Here is an 18,297-nt window from a genome sequence, read left to right on the forward strand (position 1 = left end):
CAGAGGCATTTTCTTCACCACACACACACACACACACACACACACACACACACACACACACACACACACACACACACACACACACACACACACACTTGTGAATAGTGCTTATCCTTAAACACTTTAACCTGGAATAACTTTTTTTTTGCCACACAATTGATATATTAGAAAAGTTACCTGATCACAATCGAACAGATACAAAGCAACATCAGCATTCATTTGGAGCCTTATTTGTGTACCTCCTAACTCGTGTGAGTCCTATGTACTCTCCTAGTGTTCATTACCACAAGAGATACCTTTCACATAGACTTCAAGTCATGATCTATTGTTGCTACAAAAATATTGAGTACAGCCACTTTCAGTACATTGACAAAAATAAATATGCTAAAAAATGCCTATCCTATGGACTATCCATTTAACTACAATGCATGATATTGTCATGTGTGCACTTTAACAGCAGAAAGTAATTCCTCTCATATAATAAAGAAACACATAAAAAAGAATCATTAGAAAATAATTTTGTTTTCTGGTAAATGCTCTGTTCTGTGTCCTTGCATGTCCATGTGTGCTTTATTGATCCTATCTATTGATCAGAGTGAAGGCCCAATATGTAGCACGTACAAAAAAAAATGATCGGTGACAACTTACTAGTGCACCTTATCACTAGGTGAATCTTTTACTGAGCAGCCTTACACAGCGTCAATAATTAAGGAAAATATATAGTTGATACTGTATCAGACCAACACTTATTCGTACATTGGTTTCCTCAACACTTATAGTAAAAGGTGTCATTGCACTTCCCCACAAACAATAAACTAAATGGTCCATGGTACAGTGGATTCCGATTTGTTTTTCCAGGGCAAATTGAAATTAAATTCAGTGCATCCTTTGCCTTTATATTTCCACAGTTGGTGGGTTCCCAGATGCAGCATGTAAATAAATAAACAGAAATTGAATTACATGAATAAGTGTGCATCACTCACACTACACTAGTGTGTTTATTAGAAAAAAATGTAATAGCAATTCTCTTTGAATGTTTAGTTTGTTCTTCTCCCCGCAGCTCTTTCTTTCCTCTTTTTGTAAAATAGAAAGAAAGAAAAAATAGGAGATCAGTGAGGGAAGGAGGCAATGAACAGAATCTGAAGTTGAAACAAAGATTCTGAGACTGGAGCAGTCCTGTATAAAGAGATGTGAATAGTTGCTTACTGTGATCCACATTCATCTGAAAGGTGGAGATGAAGGCAGAGAGCAACAAAGGACAATACATGGCACAGAAAGTTTTGCTGTAATGTGATACTGCTGCAGATAAGGGTGTAGAGCCTCGGCTAAACTGTACATCTCGCTGAGTTGGCCCAATTGATTAGGACCTTTGGGAACAGTATGGTCCATATTAAATCTGTGTGTGTGTGTGTGTGTGTGTGTGTGTGTGTGTGTGTGTGTGTGTGTGTGTGTGCACTTGTGTGTGTGCGCGCTTGTGTGTGTGTGCGCGCAATGTTGTTTGTGTGTGTTATGCTTGCTGGGTATTCACCAAATGCACAGATACTATTTGAGATGACTGCAGCACTTTCTGCAAGTTTCACCCAGACAACTGCAGCACTAGAAAGAAGCTCACTATTTTGCTTAACACATTTTTATTTTCAATCCTCTACTACTGAAGCTGATGTAGCATAAGATGGTGTTTTGTTTATTGCTTTAAGCCATATTAAATCCACAATCCACTAGTCTATTTGTAATCATACTTATGTTTTGTTCTATTTCCTTTTGCTTCTCTCTTTTACCTATTTTCGTCTAATGCTTGGTCTCCTTCTTTCTATCCTGTGTCTATGTTGGGAGATGTAATATAGACAGAAAGCATAGGCAAGCAAACGCTTGCCTATGCCTATGCCTATGCAAGCATTTGCAATCATTTTGTCTTCACAGTATGCCACTCACCGCTCACCCACTCAGGGTGTTAAAGAAGCTTCAACATTTTAGTCTGCTAGAAAAAAAAAATGGATGGACAGATTTCCATTCCCTCCTTTGTCAAATCTCTCCTTCCCCTGGCTGTTATCCTTCAAATACAAGGGGCTGTTCCAGTCACTTGGGCACTCACAGTCAGACAAAAATACCAATATGCACAAACATTTTGGAGGGACTTTTGCATTGGTAGACAGACAGACAGACAAACGGCATGACTGGCAAAGAAACATTCACCAAGCCCAGTCGATAAGTTTCACAGCGGTGTCCTGCTCCGAATGATAAGCTGCTATTTACTACTGCTCCAAATGCAGTTCACTTTCAGGCCGAAAAAGCAATCAGAGGTTATCTCCAGGCACACAGACAGAGAATACCTGCAAGGGGGTTTCTATTCCCTTTGCAGGTAGTAATAAATGGAAATAATTGGTTTCATTCCTGTTGTCATCTTTGGTATTTTGCTAGCCACAGTGCTAGGCCTGCACACATGCACATTATTCTAACTGTCGCTACCTTTTCATTCTCCTTTAACCACTCCAAAGTAATTTTTGCTTTTTCTTTTGTTGCCTTCTCCATTCTTTTCTAAAAGTAAGTGGGATCTCATCCTAAATGTGGTTGTCTGTACTGTATGTGCTGTGTGTGTTGTAGGTAAGTGTGTTGCTGCCATCATCAGGCAGAAACATAACCTTGCACTCGTACATCCTTTATAAATCCTCTGCATTCCAAAATGATCTCTTGCAATACAAGGCTTAGTCTCAAGGCTTAGCCTTTTTCTCTATATATACCAAGGGTAACTTCATGCAGTTCTCAAAATTCCTAAACTTTCCACACCCAAACTACAATAACAGTGTCCTTCTTTCCTTTGTATCTTATTTTAAGGTCTCTCTTCTTCATTCCCATCAAGTGGCTGACTTTCCCCTTTTTCTGTATCTTGTCCTGATCTGCTGCTCTGTGCCTGAATTGGTTCTCTTACCCCCTTAATTTAGCTCAAGCAAAGCGAAGCCAATGCTGATACCAAAGAGAAACTTCCTCTACGACTCAGGATCTTTGAGAAGTTCCCCAACAGACCTCAAATGGTGAAAATCTCCAAGCTCCCATCTGATTTCACCGTGCCCAGGATCAGGTACACAATCACAGCCAGAGAGACACTCCAAGTCAATTCTAAGAGCTTATATTTTTTTGTATATAGACCTAAATGTCTGTTTTGCTGGTAAGAACTAAAGAAATCCCCCCCCCTGCAGCCAGTCTACTGGTCTGCTATTGCAAGAACTTCCAACTATCGAGATAGTTTGGCGTGATTGTTTTTTCTATCTTTAAGCACATGGAGTTTTTAAATCCATGCATACAATTCATCATGTTTGTGTATGTGATGTTTGTCATGTACTCTAGGGAGAGTTTTATGAAGCAGTTCATTGATCGTCAGCAGCAGGACACCAGTTGTTTGTTCCGGCGTCTCCCCTCTGCATCATCCTCATCCTGTGACCACTCCAAACGCTCAGCCATTGAAGACAACAAGTATATTGACCAAAAGGTACTTTCACTCACTTGTTCTCTTACTAACAACACAGAGAAAGTGGATAAGAAAGTGCTAACTCCATTTACATGGCTATAGACAGTTTACACAGAAGATAAACCGTTGCAATTAGAAGGATTTTTGCAATAGCCAATTGTACCTAATGTTCACTGTTGTGTGTATGCGGTGTTTTTGGAGCTAACTGACTTTCACTCTGGTGGATTTAGCTTCGCAGGTCAATATTTAGTATCCGAGCTCGTAACCTCCTGGAAAAAGAAACTACTATCAATAAAATACTGAGGTAAGACACATCTACACCTCCCTAATAAGCATGGTTTGGGGAATTTGAAGATCAATGCACATCTTGGTTATAATTTAGCTCAATATGGTTGAATTTTATTGTTTTTTAACAACACCTTTTTGGCTGTGTTTCACTGTGTATTAAAGCAGCACTTAAATTACTTTTCCAGCTCCATCTTTCATTGTTGAGCAGGAAAAGGCATTGCTGCTAAAATGCTGCTGACAAAATGGTTATATGTAACCCAGATGTCTTTTAAAAGTTTCACTTTTCAACCAAAATCCCTCAAATTTATTCCACATGTGTAGACATCTTTTAACCTGCAAACAGCTCCCCGCTTTTGACTATCAATTATTGTGGTCTTTTGTCATTAATCATGAGCTTGATTTTGTATTGACACACGGTCCTTAGAGACCCCCAGCAAGATGTTTTTAGTATGCACCATCCAAAGTCATGAAATTCATTCTTTGTGTGGGTGAAAATAAAAATGTGCGTGAATATTAGATGAAGGTCTGCTCTAACAGCACTCTCTGGCAGTGTTAATGCTTCTCGCTCTGTCTCACACACGAAAAGACACACACAGACCCACTCCAGACTCATTTACTGTCGCAATGAAGTAAATGGATAATTTGCTGTTGAGCATGGCAGTGTTGGCACTAAGTGAAGATTAGCTCGCCTGTACCGTGTCCAATCTGGGCCCCCCACCCCCGCCCCCCTCCATTATTCAGTAACTCTGAAAGATAGACAGCAAATCAGTAGTCATAACACGTTCTGTCTGGCCTGCCATCTTCCACACAAACACACAATTAGGCCCACAGTCACACCAGCAAATGCAAACACACACGCAGTCCAGCATACACAGGCACTCATTCATAGTTACTGCCAATAAGGAAGTTATTGCTTAAAGTCTCTGTAAATGATTAAAGTACACACACTGCCAGTGCTCACTGTCATTAGCTCTGTTCTGGTACATGACTCTGCTGTTAGCCCCACACACACACACACACACACACACACACACACACACACACACATGCACGCACCCACGCATGTATGCACGCACACTGGCACGCACACTCGCTGACTAATGGAATGATTGGAACCTATTCCGGATCTTCACTCTTATGTGTCCAGAATGACGAAGGTCGAAGATAGCCTGTTAGGCAGGAAGATGGACCTGATCCAGCTGTGTTGTGGTTGCCAGCTGGTGACCTCACGCTGTTTTCATTATATTGATCATGAGTAGAGAAAAAACATGTTTGTGTTTGTGTTTCACAGGGCTTGTACCACACAGCGTATGCTAAGTGGATCCTTTGAAGGCCAGCCAGCCAAAGAACGCTCCATACTCAGTGTCCAGCATCACATACGGCAGGAGCGCAGGTCTGACCACACATACTCACATACAGAAATGCAAACAAGTGCAATCTTACCATAGCTGATCAGTACTATGTAATGTCTGTCTACTGTTTCTATCTGCAGATCTCTGAGACATGGTTCCACAAGTCAGAGGATCAGCAGAGGGAAGTCACTGGAGACACTTACCCAGGATGTGAGCACTCAGACACACACAAATACTGACATAGGTCTGACATATTGTACTGTTTGCTTGTACAGTGGTGCTCAAAAGTTTACATGCACATGCTTAAGTTGACTAAAAAGAGGAATAAAAAAATCATGTTTTGGAAATTTATTTTAATACCTAAATTAAAAAATGAGGTAAAATCCAACCTTTAAGGACACCAATTTTCTTTGTGAATGAATAACGTATTGTAAATAAATAAATGTTCTTATTTAAAATACAGGAGTCATAAGTATACATACCCCTATGTTAAATTCCCATAGAGGCAGGCAGATTTTTATTATTAAAGGCCAGTTATTTCCTGGATTCAGGATATTATGCATCCTGATAAAGTTCCCTTGGCCTTTAGAATTAAAATAGCCCCACATCATCACATACTCTTCACCATGCTTAGAGATAGGCATGGGATACTTTCTATAAATCATCTCTCAATGCAAATCAAACCAGGTATTAGTCTAACTGAAATAAAACCATGCCTATCTCTAAGCATGGTGAAGAGTATGTGATGATGTGGGGCTATTTTAATTCTAAAGGCCAAGGGAACTTTATCAGGATGCATAATATCCTGAATCCAGGAAATAACTGGCCTTTAATAATAAAAATCTGCCTGCCTCTATGGGAATTTAACATAGGGGTATGTATACTTATGACCCCTGTATTTTAAATAAGAACATTTATTTATTTACAATACGTTATTCATTCACAAAGAAAATTGGTGTCCTTAAAGGTTGGATTTTACCTCATTTTTTAATTTAGGTATTAAAATAAATTTCCAAAACATGATTTTTTTATTCCTCTTTTTAGTCAACTTAAGCATGGGCATGTAAACTTTTGAGCACCACTGTATGTTCTCAGAATAGCTGTGTGTCAAAAAAGGCTTTTTTTTCTTTATGTATTCCACCAGTATTCCTTAAAACATCTAAGAAATACAAAAATAGAAATTGTATAATTTCATTGTCTCTTCTCTTTCCCCAGCATTCCAGTACGGTACGCTATCGTAACGCACAGAGAGAGGACAGTGAGATTAAGATGATCCAAGAAAAGAAAGAACAAGCAGAGATGAAAAGGTATTCACACAGACAGGGACCCAATATAACATGCAAAGTAAGTTTTTGCCAAAAATAAATGTAAGTTGTACATTCAGTCAGTCCTTGCTGTTTCATTGATACAAATATAACTGGCGTTTGTCCAAACTCTGTGCTTGTAGAAAAGTCCAGGAGGAGGAATTGAGAGAAAATCATCCTTACTTTGATAAGCCTCTCTTCATTGTGGGGCGGGAGCACCGCTTCAGGAACTTTTGCAGGATGATTGTTCGAGCTCGCTTCAATGCGTAAGATCAGTATTGTATCTGTATATGGTCTAGAGGTTAAAGATGTTGTTTTCAAGTTTCTCTAGGCAGCCTATCCTGGCTCAGAATGGTCACAAATTAGATTTATAATTCAGTAAACAATCAATAACATTCACAAACATTTATGTTAACACCTGTCTATGATTTCTTTTTACCAATGTTGCACCTATTTTTACAATGTTTAATCTGGGTCATATCAGCAACAATGGTGAATGCCCCTGTGTGAGTTTGGCTCGTAAGGCTTTATTTGTTCCTTTCAAAATGTTGACAATTTAATTTATTTGTATTAATTCATATTTAGATCCAAAACTGACCCCATAACAGGAGCAGTGAAGAACACCAAATACCACCAGCTGTAGTAAGTGTAATGACTTATTGATTCCTTCACTCTCTATCTGTTCATTCTACAACATCGAAATACTTATTAATTCTGCACCGTATTACCTACCTTTCTCAAACATGTGGTAAGGAATGAAAATTGTGAAATAAAGAGCTGTGAAATAGATTTCACCCGTTATGCAACCTGATCGTAATTCATCCGAGCACAGAGTCTGATTATGAAAGCGGGAGACAGTCCTTTGTATCAAATACTGTTGGTGCCGGGGGAATGTGACTGACGTCCTTCTGTAGAACAGATAGGGCTGCTCACAAATACACAAACACACACACACACACACACAAAGATTCATTCACTCTCAATTTCTGATATCTCTCCTCACATATCCTCCTTCTCTCTTTGTCTGCCCCGTCTTTCTCTTGATTTATCCCAGAGTATGTGCTGGTTTGCAAACCAAATTGCTTTCTTGACCTACTTACACCAAATATACTATTTCTCTGCATAAATTCCCAAAAACATAACAATGTTAATGTGTGTGTCCCTGCAGCGATCTCCTGGGCCTCGTCACCTATTTGGACTGGGTTATGATTGTGGTAACCATCTGCTCCTGCATCTCGATGATGTTTGAATCACCCTTCACCAGGGTCATGCATGCCCCCACACTGCAGGTAATAAAAGTAGATGGATCAATGGCCGCATGAGCAAGCGAGCAGCTGCATGATTGGACGAATGTTGTCATACCCGTGCCCTCTGTTTCAGATCGGGGAGTATGTGTTTGTTATCTTTATGAGCATTGAGCTCAACCTGAAGATCATGGCCGACGGTCTGTTCTTCACCCCCACAGCTGTCATCAGAGACTTTGGAGGAGTCATGGATATCTTCATCTATCTTGTGAGAAATCTCATCCAATTGAAGGGTTGAATCACACTGGGAAATGTATTTGAGGGTAGACCACTATTGTGTCATTTGTCCAATTTAAATAGTAGCTAATAACTATGAATAACTTAATTCAGTTTGGTGGCCTCACTGACATTACTTCACATTTGATTGTCATTGTGAAATAACTAATTTCAACATGTCTGTGTTGGTTGCAATAAGGGAATGGGACAGTTACAAGTTTGTTGACGTATTGTAGATGAAATGATTAACCTGTGACATGGACGCATTGCAACTGTAAAACATGCAACAAAAACATGTAAGGATGCTTACCTTCCCCTAACCGTTCATCGCTGTCATTGTTGTGGGACTCCACTGTAGGTTAGTCTGATATTCCTGTGCTGGCTGCCTCCTGACGTCCCTCCTGAGTCTGGGGCTCAGCTGCTGATGATGCTGCGTTGCCTGCGTCCGCTCAGGATCTTCAAGCTGGTGCCCCAGATGAGGAAGGTGGTACGGGAGGTTCTCAAAGGATTCAAGGAGATTTTCCTGGTTAGTGGTTAGCCATGTAAAATTTCTGTATGAGTGCGGTAGAGAAGTGCAACTCTTCTCCAAATCTACTAGCTTTTTTAGTTTAATATTAAGTTATTTTTTTATATCAGATATTGAGGTGAAACTACACTATACATTACACATAGAAGAAAGAGAGGTTTTATATTACAGAAATACGAAATACAGTTAATGTTAGTCTCTATTGCTTTTCCCAATCTGGCAGTTTTTTTTTCACAGACTTTGACTTTTATAACATAAAACTTAATAAGCAACACTTAAACTGTAAAAATGGTCATGAAAAAGCTTTGAGATGTGTGCAAAAACATAGTAGTACATAGCTTAAAACATGCAAATAACATTAAAAAAATAAAAAAAAATAAAAAATATATATATTTTATATATATATATATATACATGTATACAGTATATATACATGTATACAATGTATATACATATATACATATGTATAAGGATGTGTACACTAAAGCATTTCATTCATCTTTTTTTTTTTTTTTAAAGTTATATTTTTGGGGGTTTTATTCCCTTTATTTGGACAGGACAGATGTAAGTATGTGTGAAAGGGGGAGAGAGAGAGGGGGGAGCGACATGCGGCAAAGGGGCCACAGGCCGGATTTGAACCCGGGCCCGCCGCGTCGAGGAGCAAGCCTCTGTACATGGGCATCCGCACAGACCACTGCGCTATCTGGATGCCCGCATTTCATTCATCTTTATTGGATTTTTATTACTTGCCGGCCATTTCTCATATCTTTGCTTACCTTTTGCTTTGCCTACCAAGGATTTTATTATATTATCATAAGCTTGTAACAGTTACAGATTCTTTCTGGTTCTGACTTGGAGTTTCATAGCTGAGGTCTCTACATCCACAGCTGTCTAAAATCCTTAGTTTGATCTCTAATCTCAATGTTTTAGATTATGTCAACCTGTCTGCCTTAAACTCTTGATTGATTCTTCTGCAGGTTTCCATTCTGCTCCTCACTTTAATGCTTGTGTTCGCAAGCTTCGGAGTTCAACTGTTTGCCGGAAAGCTTGCCAAGTGCAACGACCCCCATATCATTAAACGGGTACTGTAAGAAACATAATCTCCTTTCTAAACCACCCCCTCCCATTTCACACTCCCTGTAGTGAACAACAAGCTGAATAAGTACAAGGGGTTTTCTCAGTCAAATCAATAATCCAGAAGTTTTTCCAGTTATTGTACTTCTTTTAGCTTGTGCCATAGCAGATCATTTATTATATAGAAAACAGTACAATGCTTAAACAGTTCTTCACAGGTCAAATATTTGTAATTATAGCGATGGTTCCTAATAATATCTATATCTTTTGTACTCACCAAATACTGGGGATGTGCTGATGATTATTATGCATTAATATTATCCATTAACTTGCATATAAATGAGGAGAAACATATTGTCTTCAAGAATTTTTATGAGTTTTTAATTCTTTAAGATAAAGGGTTCTTATTTAAACCACATATGTATTATAAAAAAATAATTACAGCATTATTGTCATATTCTGAGTTCATTTATTTTAAGCAACTTTCATGTTCTGTTTTACTTGCCGTTCTAATGGTTGCTTCATTCTGTGTTTTTCTGTAAACTGCTTTGTTGGTTATAGGACGACTGTCACGGTATTTTCCGAATAAATGTCAGCGTTTCCAAGAACCTCAACTTGAAACTGAAGGCTGGAGAGAAGAAGCCTGGTTTCTGGGTACCAAGAGTCTGGTATAGCTGCTTGCTGTTGTTTTTCATCACTGCTTGATTTAGGATTGATTTAGCTTCAGTCAATGATTGATGTATCTATTCTGTCCTTCCTCAGGGCCAACCCTCGTAATTTTAACTTTGACAATGTGGGAAATGCCATGTTGGCTTTGTTTGAAGTGTTGTCCCTCAAAGGCTGGGTGGAGGTCCGAGATGTCATTATACACCGCGTAGGACCGGTACTGAATAAAGTGTTCCATTAAAGTTTTTTTCACTTCTGACTTCTACATTATAAGAACAATGTGACAGTTTAAATACCTCTATGCCTGCAGATCCATGGCATCTACATCCATGTCTTTGTATTTCTGGGGTGCATGATTGGACTCACCCTGTTTGTTGGCGTTGTTATTGCAAACTTCAACGAGAACAAGGTAAGAGCCACACATAAAGATACAGCTCTCTGCTTTTTTAGATTATTTTTGGGGGGGGTTTACATATACAGGTATGTGGCAGTAAAGAGACTAAAGAGGCAGAAAGGAACGGCCAAAATTCAAACTGGTGATGCTGCAGTTTCATGGTATTCGTTTAATACCACCAAGTTATTGAAAACACTACCTCCAGGATTTAAATCTGTTTGTGTCTCCCACCACCAGGGCACTGCTCTCCTAACAGTGGACCAGAGGAGATGGGAGGATCTAAAGAGTCGACTGAAAATAGCCCAGCCTCTCCACCTGCCCCCTCGCCCAGGTGCTCACACAAAAAATAAAACACATACACCAAATGGTTTGAAAATAATTCTGTAATACAAAGCAGGGATACAGTACAGTATTAAGCATCATGTTGATGTAGCACCAGCATGATTAATCCATATTTAATAATCCTTGTTTTCCATTAAGGATTGATGCCTCAGTGGATTCGTCATGACACTCAAATGATGACTAGCAGCACTAGGGAAAAAGCTGAATAGGAAGACAGATAACACAAATGGTTTAGACACTGACAATATTCACACCTCTTTGGAAGTAAACTACCAGTTTTTTTTTAAATTCACATTTGTGGACAAGCACTAACCTGATTACTGTTTAGGTTAGTTAGCTATTGATCACATTTCAACATGGGGATACCTAACATTTACAGTATTGCTTTTCCTCCAGTGATTAGAGTCATGAGAATAGTGTGCCTCAGAGGCAGTATGGGAAATCGTCTGTTGGTACAGTTGAGGCAAAGAACTAACAGAAAATCAATGACTTCAGTTTGAGACAGCAGTTCTGCTGACATCAGCAGTATTAACCTGACTTTGATCCACATCCAAAGGCGCTCTGCACTGGCTCCACTCACTCACTAGTGGCAGATCATTACAGAACTGAGCTGGCCTTTACCCACATCCCTACTCAAAGCAAATGCTGTGTGGACTCGCACGACCCTCTTTCGCTGTGCTGTGGAGGCGGGTCTGGTGTCAGTGTTAGACAATAGTATTAGTAGGCAAAGTTGGGATGGGCTTCAGTTAAAGCCATCACATTAGCTCCTCTCATCACATTTTTAAACCACTTCAGTTTCCTAATGGACCTTAGAGAAGACTACATCTCCAGCTCAAGTTAAAATTTTGTTTTAGGAGATGAAATATAGATCCATCCAGGGATGTAACTGTAACTTTCCTGTTCAATCTAAAAACTCTAAGACACATTTCCACAGGTAGTGTGGGTTTGTTACCTTTTCTTGACACAAATGCATCCACATACCTAAATGTGTGTGAAATCTGCAGCACAATTTAGTGTTAAAGGAACACCCAAGCAGTCCATGAGTGCCATCTGCAGGATAGTAAGGGACACTACCATACATTCAAGCATCAGCTGACTTATGAAAGACCACTGTTACAGTTCAGACACTCAAATTTGATCACTGACTTTTACAGTGACTCCTACCCAGACTGTATGAATATGTTGATATAAACTTCCACAGAGAAATGTTGTTATAACAGTGAACATCTCTGGTCTTCTATATGCCTGACAGAAAACGGGGGTTTCCGAGCTAAGATGTATGACATTACTCAACATCCCTTCTTCAAACGGGGCATTGCTGTGCTGGTTCTAGCACAGTCGGTGCTGCTCTCAGTCAAGGTAAAGCCTTGTGTCACAAGGCATCATGTCATTTCTTGTTTATTTGTTTAATTTTTTATTTTTACTTATTTCTTTATTTATTTTGCATGTCTAGTACAATTAGGATATTAATTCCAATGTGCTAATTAAATATAATATGAACTGACATATTGACATGTGTACGAACCTGCTCTTCTCCAGTGGGACGTAGGATATCAAGCAACATTTCCTCTTGCCACCATGTCAGTAGTCTTCACCTTCATATTTGTACTGGAGGTGAGCCTTTTTTCCTATCTCCTCATTCATCAATTTTTATTTAGATTTTCTCTTCTGGGTATTGTCTGATGTTCCTTGTTGGTGTTGTTACCCAGGTGACCATGAAGCTGATTGCCATGTCTCCAGCGGGTTACTGGCAAAGCAGAAGGAATCGCTATGACCTGCTGGTCACATCATTGGGTGTCATCTGGATAGTCCTGCACTTTTCCTTACTGGTTAGGCAAATTACTTTCACATTAAGGGAAAAGTTTAGGAGTTCTGATTAAGTCAATGTAAGTATTTTAGCAGATACAACACAAATAACTATATTATTTTCCCCTCTAGAATGCATATACCTACATGATGGGCACATGTGTGATTGTCTTCAGATTCTTTACAATATGTGGGAAGCATGTAAGTATATGCAAGAACATACTCAATTCAGTGCGTTTTGCCAAAACAAAATTATTTATTAATATAATAATTTATTCTAACAACAATATATCCTTGGAAATGTGTGGGTTTGTCTGTGATGATAAAGGTGACTCTGAAGATGCTGCTGTTGACTGTTGTAGTCAGCATGTACAAGAGCTTCTTCATCATTGTGGGCATGTTCCTCCTTCTCCTCTGCTACGCATTTGCTGGCGTTGTTCTCTTTGGAACTGTCAAATACGGAGAGAACATCAACCGGTAAGGATTAGATCCTATGCTTATTGACCAGACACACGTCTTTCATTATGCGGCTGTTCCCGCTGTTGAGCACTGCAGGCCACATGCAGTAGATACAGTAAAAAAAAACATCTTCATAGAGTTGTCTGATTTTTTCTGTCTCTTCAATTCACAGGCATGCCAACTTCTCCACAGCAGGCAAGGCTATCACCGTTCTCTTCCGTATTGTCACAGGGGAGGATTGGAATAAAATCATGCATGACTGCATGGTAAGATGGGCTGCAGATCCATCACACATCCCCATAGACAAAGGAACATAACATATATTCCTAATACATTATATTATGTTTTGCAAGTGTTGCTTCACCTCAATTTACTGCCGCTATACAATGAAAGCAAATTCATTATAGTTACTCACTCTGGTTACTCACAGTTGTTGTAACTGTGGATACTCCACAGACTTCACTGTCAGCAGTTTTCACTAGAACCACTTTTTATCAAAGAAATAGCCCCAAAAAACTGCTGACATAGCTATTTGCAATATCACTCTGTAAATAAGTTGTTTTTTGGTTGTTTTTTTTGTAATTTGGTTGAACCGACCCTTTACTGTAACATTTCATGGAACTTTTGGTATGATTCTATACATATATATATATATATATATATATATATATATATATATATAAATGTATGTGTGTGTGTGTGTGTATACATAATGTATATATAATGTAATTTTTTTTTTTCTGTTCCCAGGTGCAGGCCCCATTCTGCACCCCAGATAAATATCGCTACTGGGAGACCGACTGTGGCAACTATGCTGGAGCACTTATCTACTTCTGCTCTTTTTATGTCATTATAGCTTACATCATGCTCAACCTACTCGTAGGTCAGTGTGTGTAGGTACACTTGTATTGATTTAACCTTGTGGAAACACACACACAGCCACATAATGGGAACTCCCCTTTTAGTTTGAGGAAAAAACTGTTGATCCACTGCATGGATACAAGTCATTCAAAAGAATGACAAACGTGTGGTTTGGCAAGGGCTCTTTTTCATGCTGCTTTATGTAACTCAAGACAGCAGAGCTAATAAAGCACAATTAAGCTTGGGTTCATTATCTCTTTAAAGACACAAAAAGAGTTTTTCCAGAGAAGAGTTTGGTAAGTTTTTACAGATTATTATCAGCACAATGATAAACCCCATTTATGCATTATTTCAGTTTTAAGTCAGAGGCCACCATATAAGTAGAGAGAGAGAGACAAAATGACACAGCAGAAAAAAGGAAAATGGTTACACTGAACGGAATGAGCAGAATCAAAATTAGCACTAGTTTTAAGATGGAACCAACCCATCTCTCTACATCTTTTTAAATGTTCCACAGTGTGAATCTACATTGTGTATTCTCTGCTGTATCTATGTCATTCACTTTCATATGTTTGTATTCTTGTCTGAAAAGAGACCCCAGGTAAACCAGATATACTAATTGTGATATAAGCACCACCACTGATCTATTGCAAAGAACACTTTATAAAAAAAGATAAAGAAAAGAAAAATGAAAAGTAGCCACAGAGCTCCATATCTGTGTATTGAGTGCCCGGCAGTGACTGAGATTGAAGAAAACAAAAACTCTGGCATTCACAGATAAGTAATCATCTTATGTAATGTGAGCAAAAAAATGAACACATCTCGGCTAGAAGCCGTCATCAATGCTGGCTTCTAGCTAAAAGGTGTTCCTTTTTTTTGCCCACATTAAATAATTGATTTCTTGGAAAAAGAAAATACCCTTATAATCACACACACAAGAAGTAATGCATAAAAAAGAGCAAGAAGAGCAAGAGTGATCGTCGTATATATCTTCTCGCTTGACCTTGTGTTGTGAGAATAACTTGGCTTGTATTATAAGAGTCTGGGTTTCAATCAACGCATTATTGTGATATATTTAATTGAGTTTTCCAAAAGCCTGGGCTGTTGACTCATAGCAGCATAAAAAATAGATATTTTAAGGATACTTTAGGGGCAGAAGAATAACTTGCATTCATTGTTAGACAAACACAAGTGATGCATCTTTAACTGAAAACTACATGGATATTGCTATCATGGAATATTTGCGTCTGTGAGTATTGATATATCTTGCTATTGCTGCAGCCATCATCGTGGAGAACTTCTCCCTGTTCTACTCCACTGAGGAGGACCAACTGCTGAGCTATAATGACCTGAGGCACTTCCAAATCATTTGGAACATGGTGGATGACAAACGGGAGGTGAGACATTAGCAATAGGAGAGAGGATGAGGACACAGCAGAGGGGAGAGGGTGATGATTATTTGGCTATGAGCAAAGGATGATATAGAGAAGCTAAAAGCAGGATAAGAGCTAATGAGGAGGGCTGAAGGGAGTGATGTATAGCTGTGAGTAACAGAAGTAAAAGTAATTAGAACAGCCTTTGCTGGATCAAAAATGTAGACCCCCCCCATTTGTTCATTATGACATCCAGATGTACTGTAGGCTTTCATTTTCAATCATTTGCGCAGGCATGCACATGCATTAAAACATACAGAACAATGTAAATGTGAGAAGTAGCCCTTCCATATATATTTTTGGTCCCACCCCAACTTTATTTTCATTTGCCAGTCACTAGCTGTAACTGTTGTCTGACATCCCACTGACTCCTCACTCACACCCAACCACCCCCAAAAAATCAAAAAAAGGGTCATTAAGTGTCTTTTACTCTCAGGCTTAAAAGCTAGATACAAGAACTTCAAGTCTCAGCATCATAGACTAGCAACATGACTTCTGTGACTGTTTCCTCAGGGTGTGATCCCTACATCCAGGGTGAAGTTCCTGCTTCGTCTCCTCCGAGGCAGGCTGGAGGTGGACCTGGACAAAGACAAGTTGCTGTTTAAACACATGTGCTATGAGATGGAGCGACTGCACAGTGGAGGGGATGTGACCTTCCATGATGTGCTCAGGTGACCATGGAACACAGATATGGTGTATAAGTATTTAAGGGAGACCCATTAGGATAACACAATGTAACATCAATACTGAGCTGAAGTGACCTTAGCATGTTAAAACTCCACTTTATCAGTCCAAATCTAAGTGGTGCTGCAACAAAAAAAAGTTTTGTTCAATTGAAATTCTGGTTCGAGGGACTCCGGAACAGCAGGTAACAAAACCTGCTTCTAAAGACAAATTGGGACTGAATGGCTTGAACAACTTGACTCACTCTGCAAGTTAACATTTCAGGGTTTAGAAATCTTTAAAACTTCAGTTAGGTCTTGATGGGTTAAAACTTCTTCTGTTCAATGTTGACTTGTACAGTACAGCTTTACATGTGTGAGTAGTATTTTTGCTTTAAAGCCCTACTGATTTTTAGTTTTACCAAACACAATTATATTCCACTAAATATGTCCCTCTGTTGTGTGTGCGTGTGTGTCTGTGTGTGTGTGTGTGTGTGTGTGTGTGTGTGTGTGTGGTGTGTGTGTCAAACAGCATGCTGTCATACCGCTCAGTGGACATTAGAAAGTCTCTCCAGCTGGAGGAGCTATTGGCCAGGGAACAGTTGGAGTACACCATTGAAGAAGAGGTTGCCAAACAGACCATACGCATGTGGCTAAAGAAATGCCTCAAACGCATCCGGGCGGTTAGTGTCTTAACAGAAAACACACAAACATGCCTTATAAAAACAGACTCATTCCCAGGGTACTTTTGCACTGACCACATTATGTCGATGCGCCCTTTCAGAAGCAGCAGCAGTCGTGTAGCATCATCCACAGCCTGAGAGAGAGCCAGCAGCAGGAGTTGAGCCGCTTCCTTAACCCCCCCAGCATAGAAACCACCTTGCCAAGTGAAGACCACAATGCTAACAACCCAGACAACCCTTCGCAGCCTGAGGTAAAGCCCTACATTCATAGTAACACTGTGTACAGTACACACTCACGCATGCTCACAGCTTGATATATAGCAAGCACATCATATAAACTGCGGGTGTGCACTTGCAGTAGTAAAACAAAGCATATCCCCTCTTTGTTTAGATGAGTGGTCTCCAGCAGCTACTCAGCCCTACATTGTCAGACAGAGGAGGCTACAGACAGGACTCTTCAGACCTGGGGAGACCACAGAGGAAGCTGGGACAGTGGCGGCTGCCTGCAGGTGTGTACAGTACAGCTCTGTATACATTGCAAGTCAATTGCAAGTGGCACAGTTCTGTAGAGAGTCAATTAAAAACTCTTATTTACTTATTTACAAGAGGATGTGGAATTTTAAAAATAAATATAAAGTAATATAGTTTTACATGACAAGAATCCGGCAGTGAATCCTCTGTTCTTTGTGTTTGTTGTTTCAGGTCGCACAAGTGTCAAGTCAATAGTGTGTAAGATAAACCCTGTCAACGATGAGGCTTCTTCTGGGTCAGAGGTGAAGAAGTGGTGGACCCGTCAGCTGACTGTGGAGAGTGACGAGAGCGGCGACGACCTCATCGACATTTAGAGAATGAGGCGCTGCACATCTTGAAATTGTTTTTCACCGATGAGCTGGGAAGGTTGCTGTCTGACTCTAGTTGTTTCAACTTGCTCTCCCCTAATCAATGAAAACATTGCTCTTTTTATCCAGGTTCAGAACTTTTCTGAAAGTATTGCAGACTGTGTGTGCAGGTTACCGATGATACTGTTGTTGAGCAGCCATTTTGACATGCAGTCACAATTTCAAACCTTTGTGATAGGTATTACTTTTCCTTTGTGATTTCCACTCATTACGATTGCTGAGTTTTTCTATGCAAGCACATAATGGGCCCTATCTTGCACCCGGCGCAAGTGTCTTTGCTATTTTAAGACAGACACAGTTGTTAATTTTCCGTCCCGCGCCCACATTTTTTAAATAGCAAATGCACCTGCGCCTATCTCTGTGCCCATGGGTGTGCTGGTCTCACAGGGAGGTGTGTTCAGGTAAATTATTGGCGTATTGCTATCTTGCGGCATTAGGAAGTGATCGCGCCATTGACCATTAAAACCTGATCTAAAGACAATAGCGCAGCGTTTCATTTAATTTTAACAATGCAGTAGTAAAATGCGCCTAGGCTTATGCACAGCGCACGCACACTGCTTGTTAC

At 39.7% G+C, this 18,297-nt stretch overlaps 1 protein-coding gene across 9 annotated transcripts in view; it reads left to right on the plus strand.

Annotated features, from left to right (window-relative positions):
• The window catches only part of nalcn (sodium leak channel, non-selective), a 77,695-nt gene extending 59,918 nt beyond the window's left edge, over positions 1 to 17,777 (plus strand). For 8 of the 9 annotated variants that reach the window (XM_032529674.1, XM_032529673.1, XM_032529679.1 and 5 more), the window contains 29 exons: positions 2,940 to 3,076; positions 3,343 to 3,484; positions 3,694 to 3,767; positions 5,043 to 5,144; positions 5,244 to 5,313; positions 6,319 to 6,410; positions 6,551 to 6,673; positions 6,993 to 7,049; positions 7,576 to 7,696; positions 7,788 to 7,919; positions 8,286 to 8,453; positions 9,431 to 9,535; positions 10,089 to 10,195; positions 10,290 to 10,410; positions 10,504 to 10,602; positions 10,825 to 10,918; positions 12,182 to 12,288; positions 12,469 to 12,543; positions 12,639 to 12,758; positions 12,868 to 12,936; positions 13,064 to 13,212; positions 13,367 to 13,460; positions 13,945 to 14,077; positions 15,337 to 15,452; positions 16,002 to 16,159; positions 16,683 to 16,833; positions 16,935 to 17,084; positions 17,225 to 17,342; positions 17,536 to 17,777. In XM_032529674.1, coding sequence (XP_032385565.1) covers positions 2,940 to 3,076; positions 3,343 to 3,484; positions 3,694 to 3,767; positions 5,043 to 5,144; positions 5,244 to 5,313; positions 6,319 to 6,410; positions 6,551 to 6,673; positions 6,993 to 7,049; positions 7,576 to 7,696; positions 7,788 to 7,919; positions 8,286 to 8,453; positions 9,431 to 9,535; positions 10,089 to 10,195; positions 10,290 to 10,410; positions 10,504 to 10,602; positions 10,825 to 10,918; positions 12,182 to 12,288; positions 12,469 to 12,543; positions 12,639 to 12,758; positions 12,868 to 12,936; positions 13,064 to 13,212; positions 13,367 to 13,460; positions 13,945 to 14,077; positions 15,337 to 15,452; positions 16,002 to 16,159; positions 16,683 to 16,833; positions 16,935 to 17,084; positions 17,225 to 17,342; positions 17,536 to 17,678 — 3,327 coding nt within the window. In that variant the 3' untranslated portion in view covers positions 17,679 to 17,777. The remainder of the gene's footprint in view (positions 1 to 2,939; positions 3,077 to 3,342; positions 3,485 to 3,693; positions 3,768 to 5,042; positions 5,145 to 5,243; positions 5,314 to 6,318; positions 6,411 to 6,550; positions 6,674 to 6,992; positions 7,050 to 7,575; positions 7,697 to 7,787; positions 7,920 to 8,285; positions 8,454 to 9,430; positions 9,536 to 10,088; positions 10,196 to 10,289; positions 10,411 to 10,503; positions 10,603 to 10,824; positions 10,919 to 12,181; positions 12,289 to 12,468; positions 12,544 to 12,638; positions 12,759 to 12,867; positions 12,937 to 13,063; positions 13,213 to 13,366; positions 13,461 to 13,944; positions 14,078 to 15,336; positions 15,453 to 16,001; positions 16,160 to 16,682; positions 16,834 to 16,934; positions 17,085 to 17,224; positions 17,343 to 17,535) is intronic. The other variant, XM_032529678.1, reaches the window with a different exon arrangement.
• The last annotated feature ends 520 nt before the right edge of the window (positions 17,778 to 18,297 follow it).

The sequence above is a fragment of the Etheostoma spectabile genome, chromosome 11, assembly GCF_008692095.1.
Source record: "Etheostoma spectabile isolate EspeVRDwgs_2016 chromosome 11, UIUC_Espe_1.0, whole genome shotgun sequence".
NCBI lineage: Eukaryota > Metazoa > Chordata > Actinopteri > Perciformes > Percidae > Etheostoma > Etheostoma spectabile.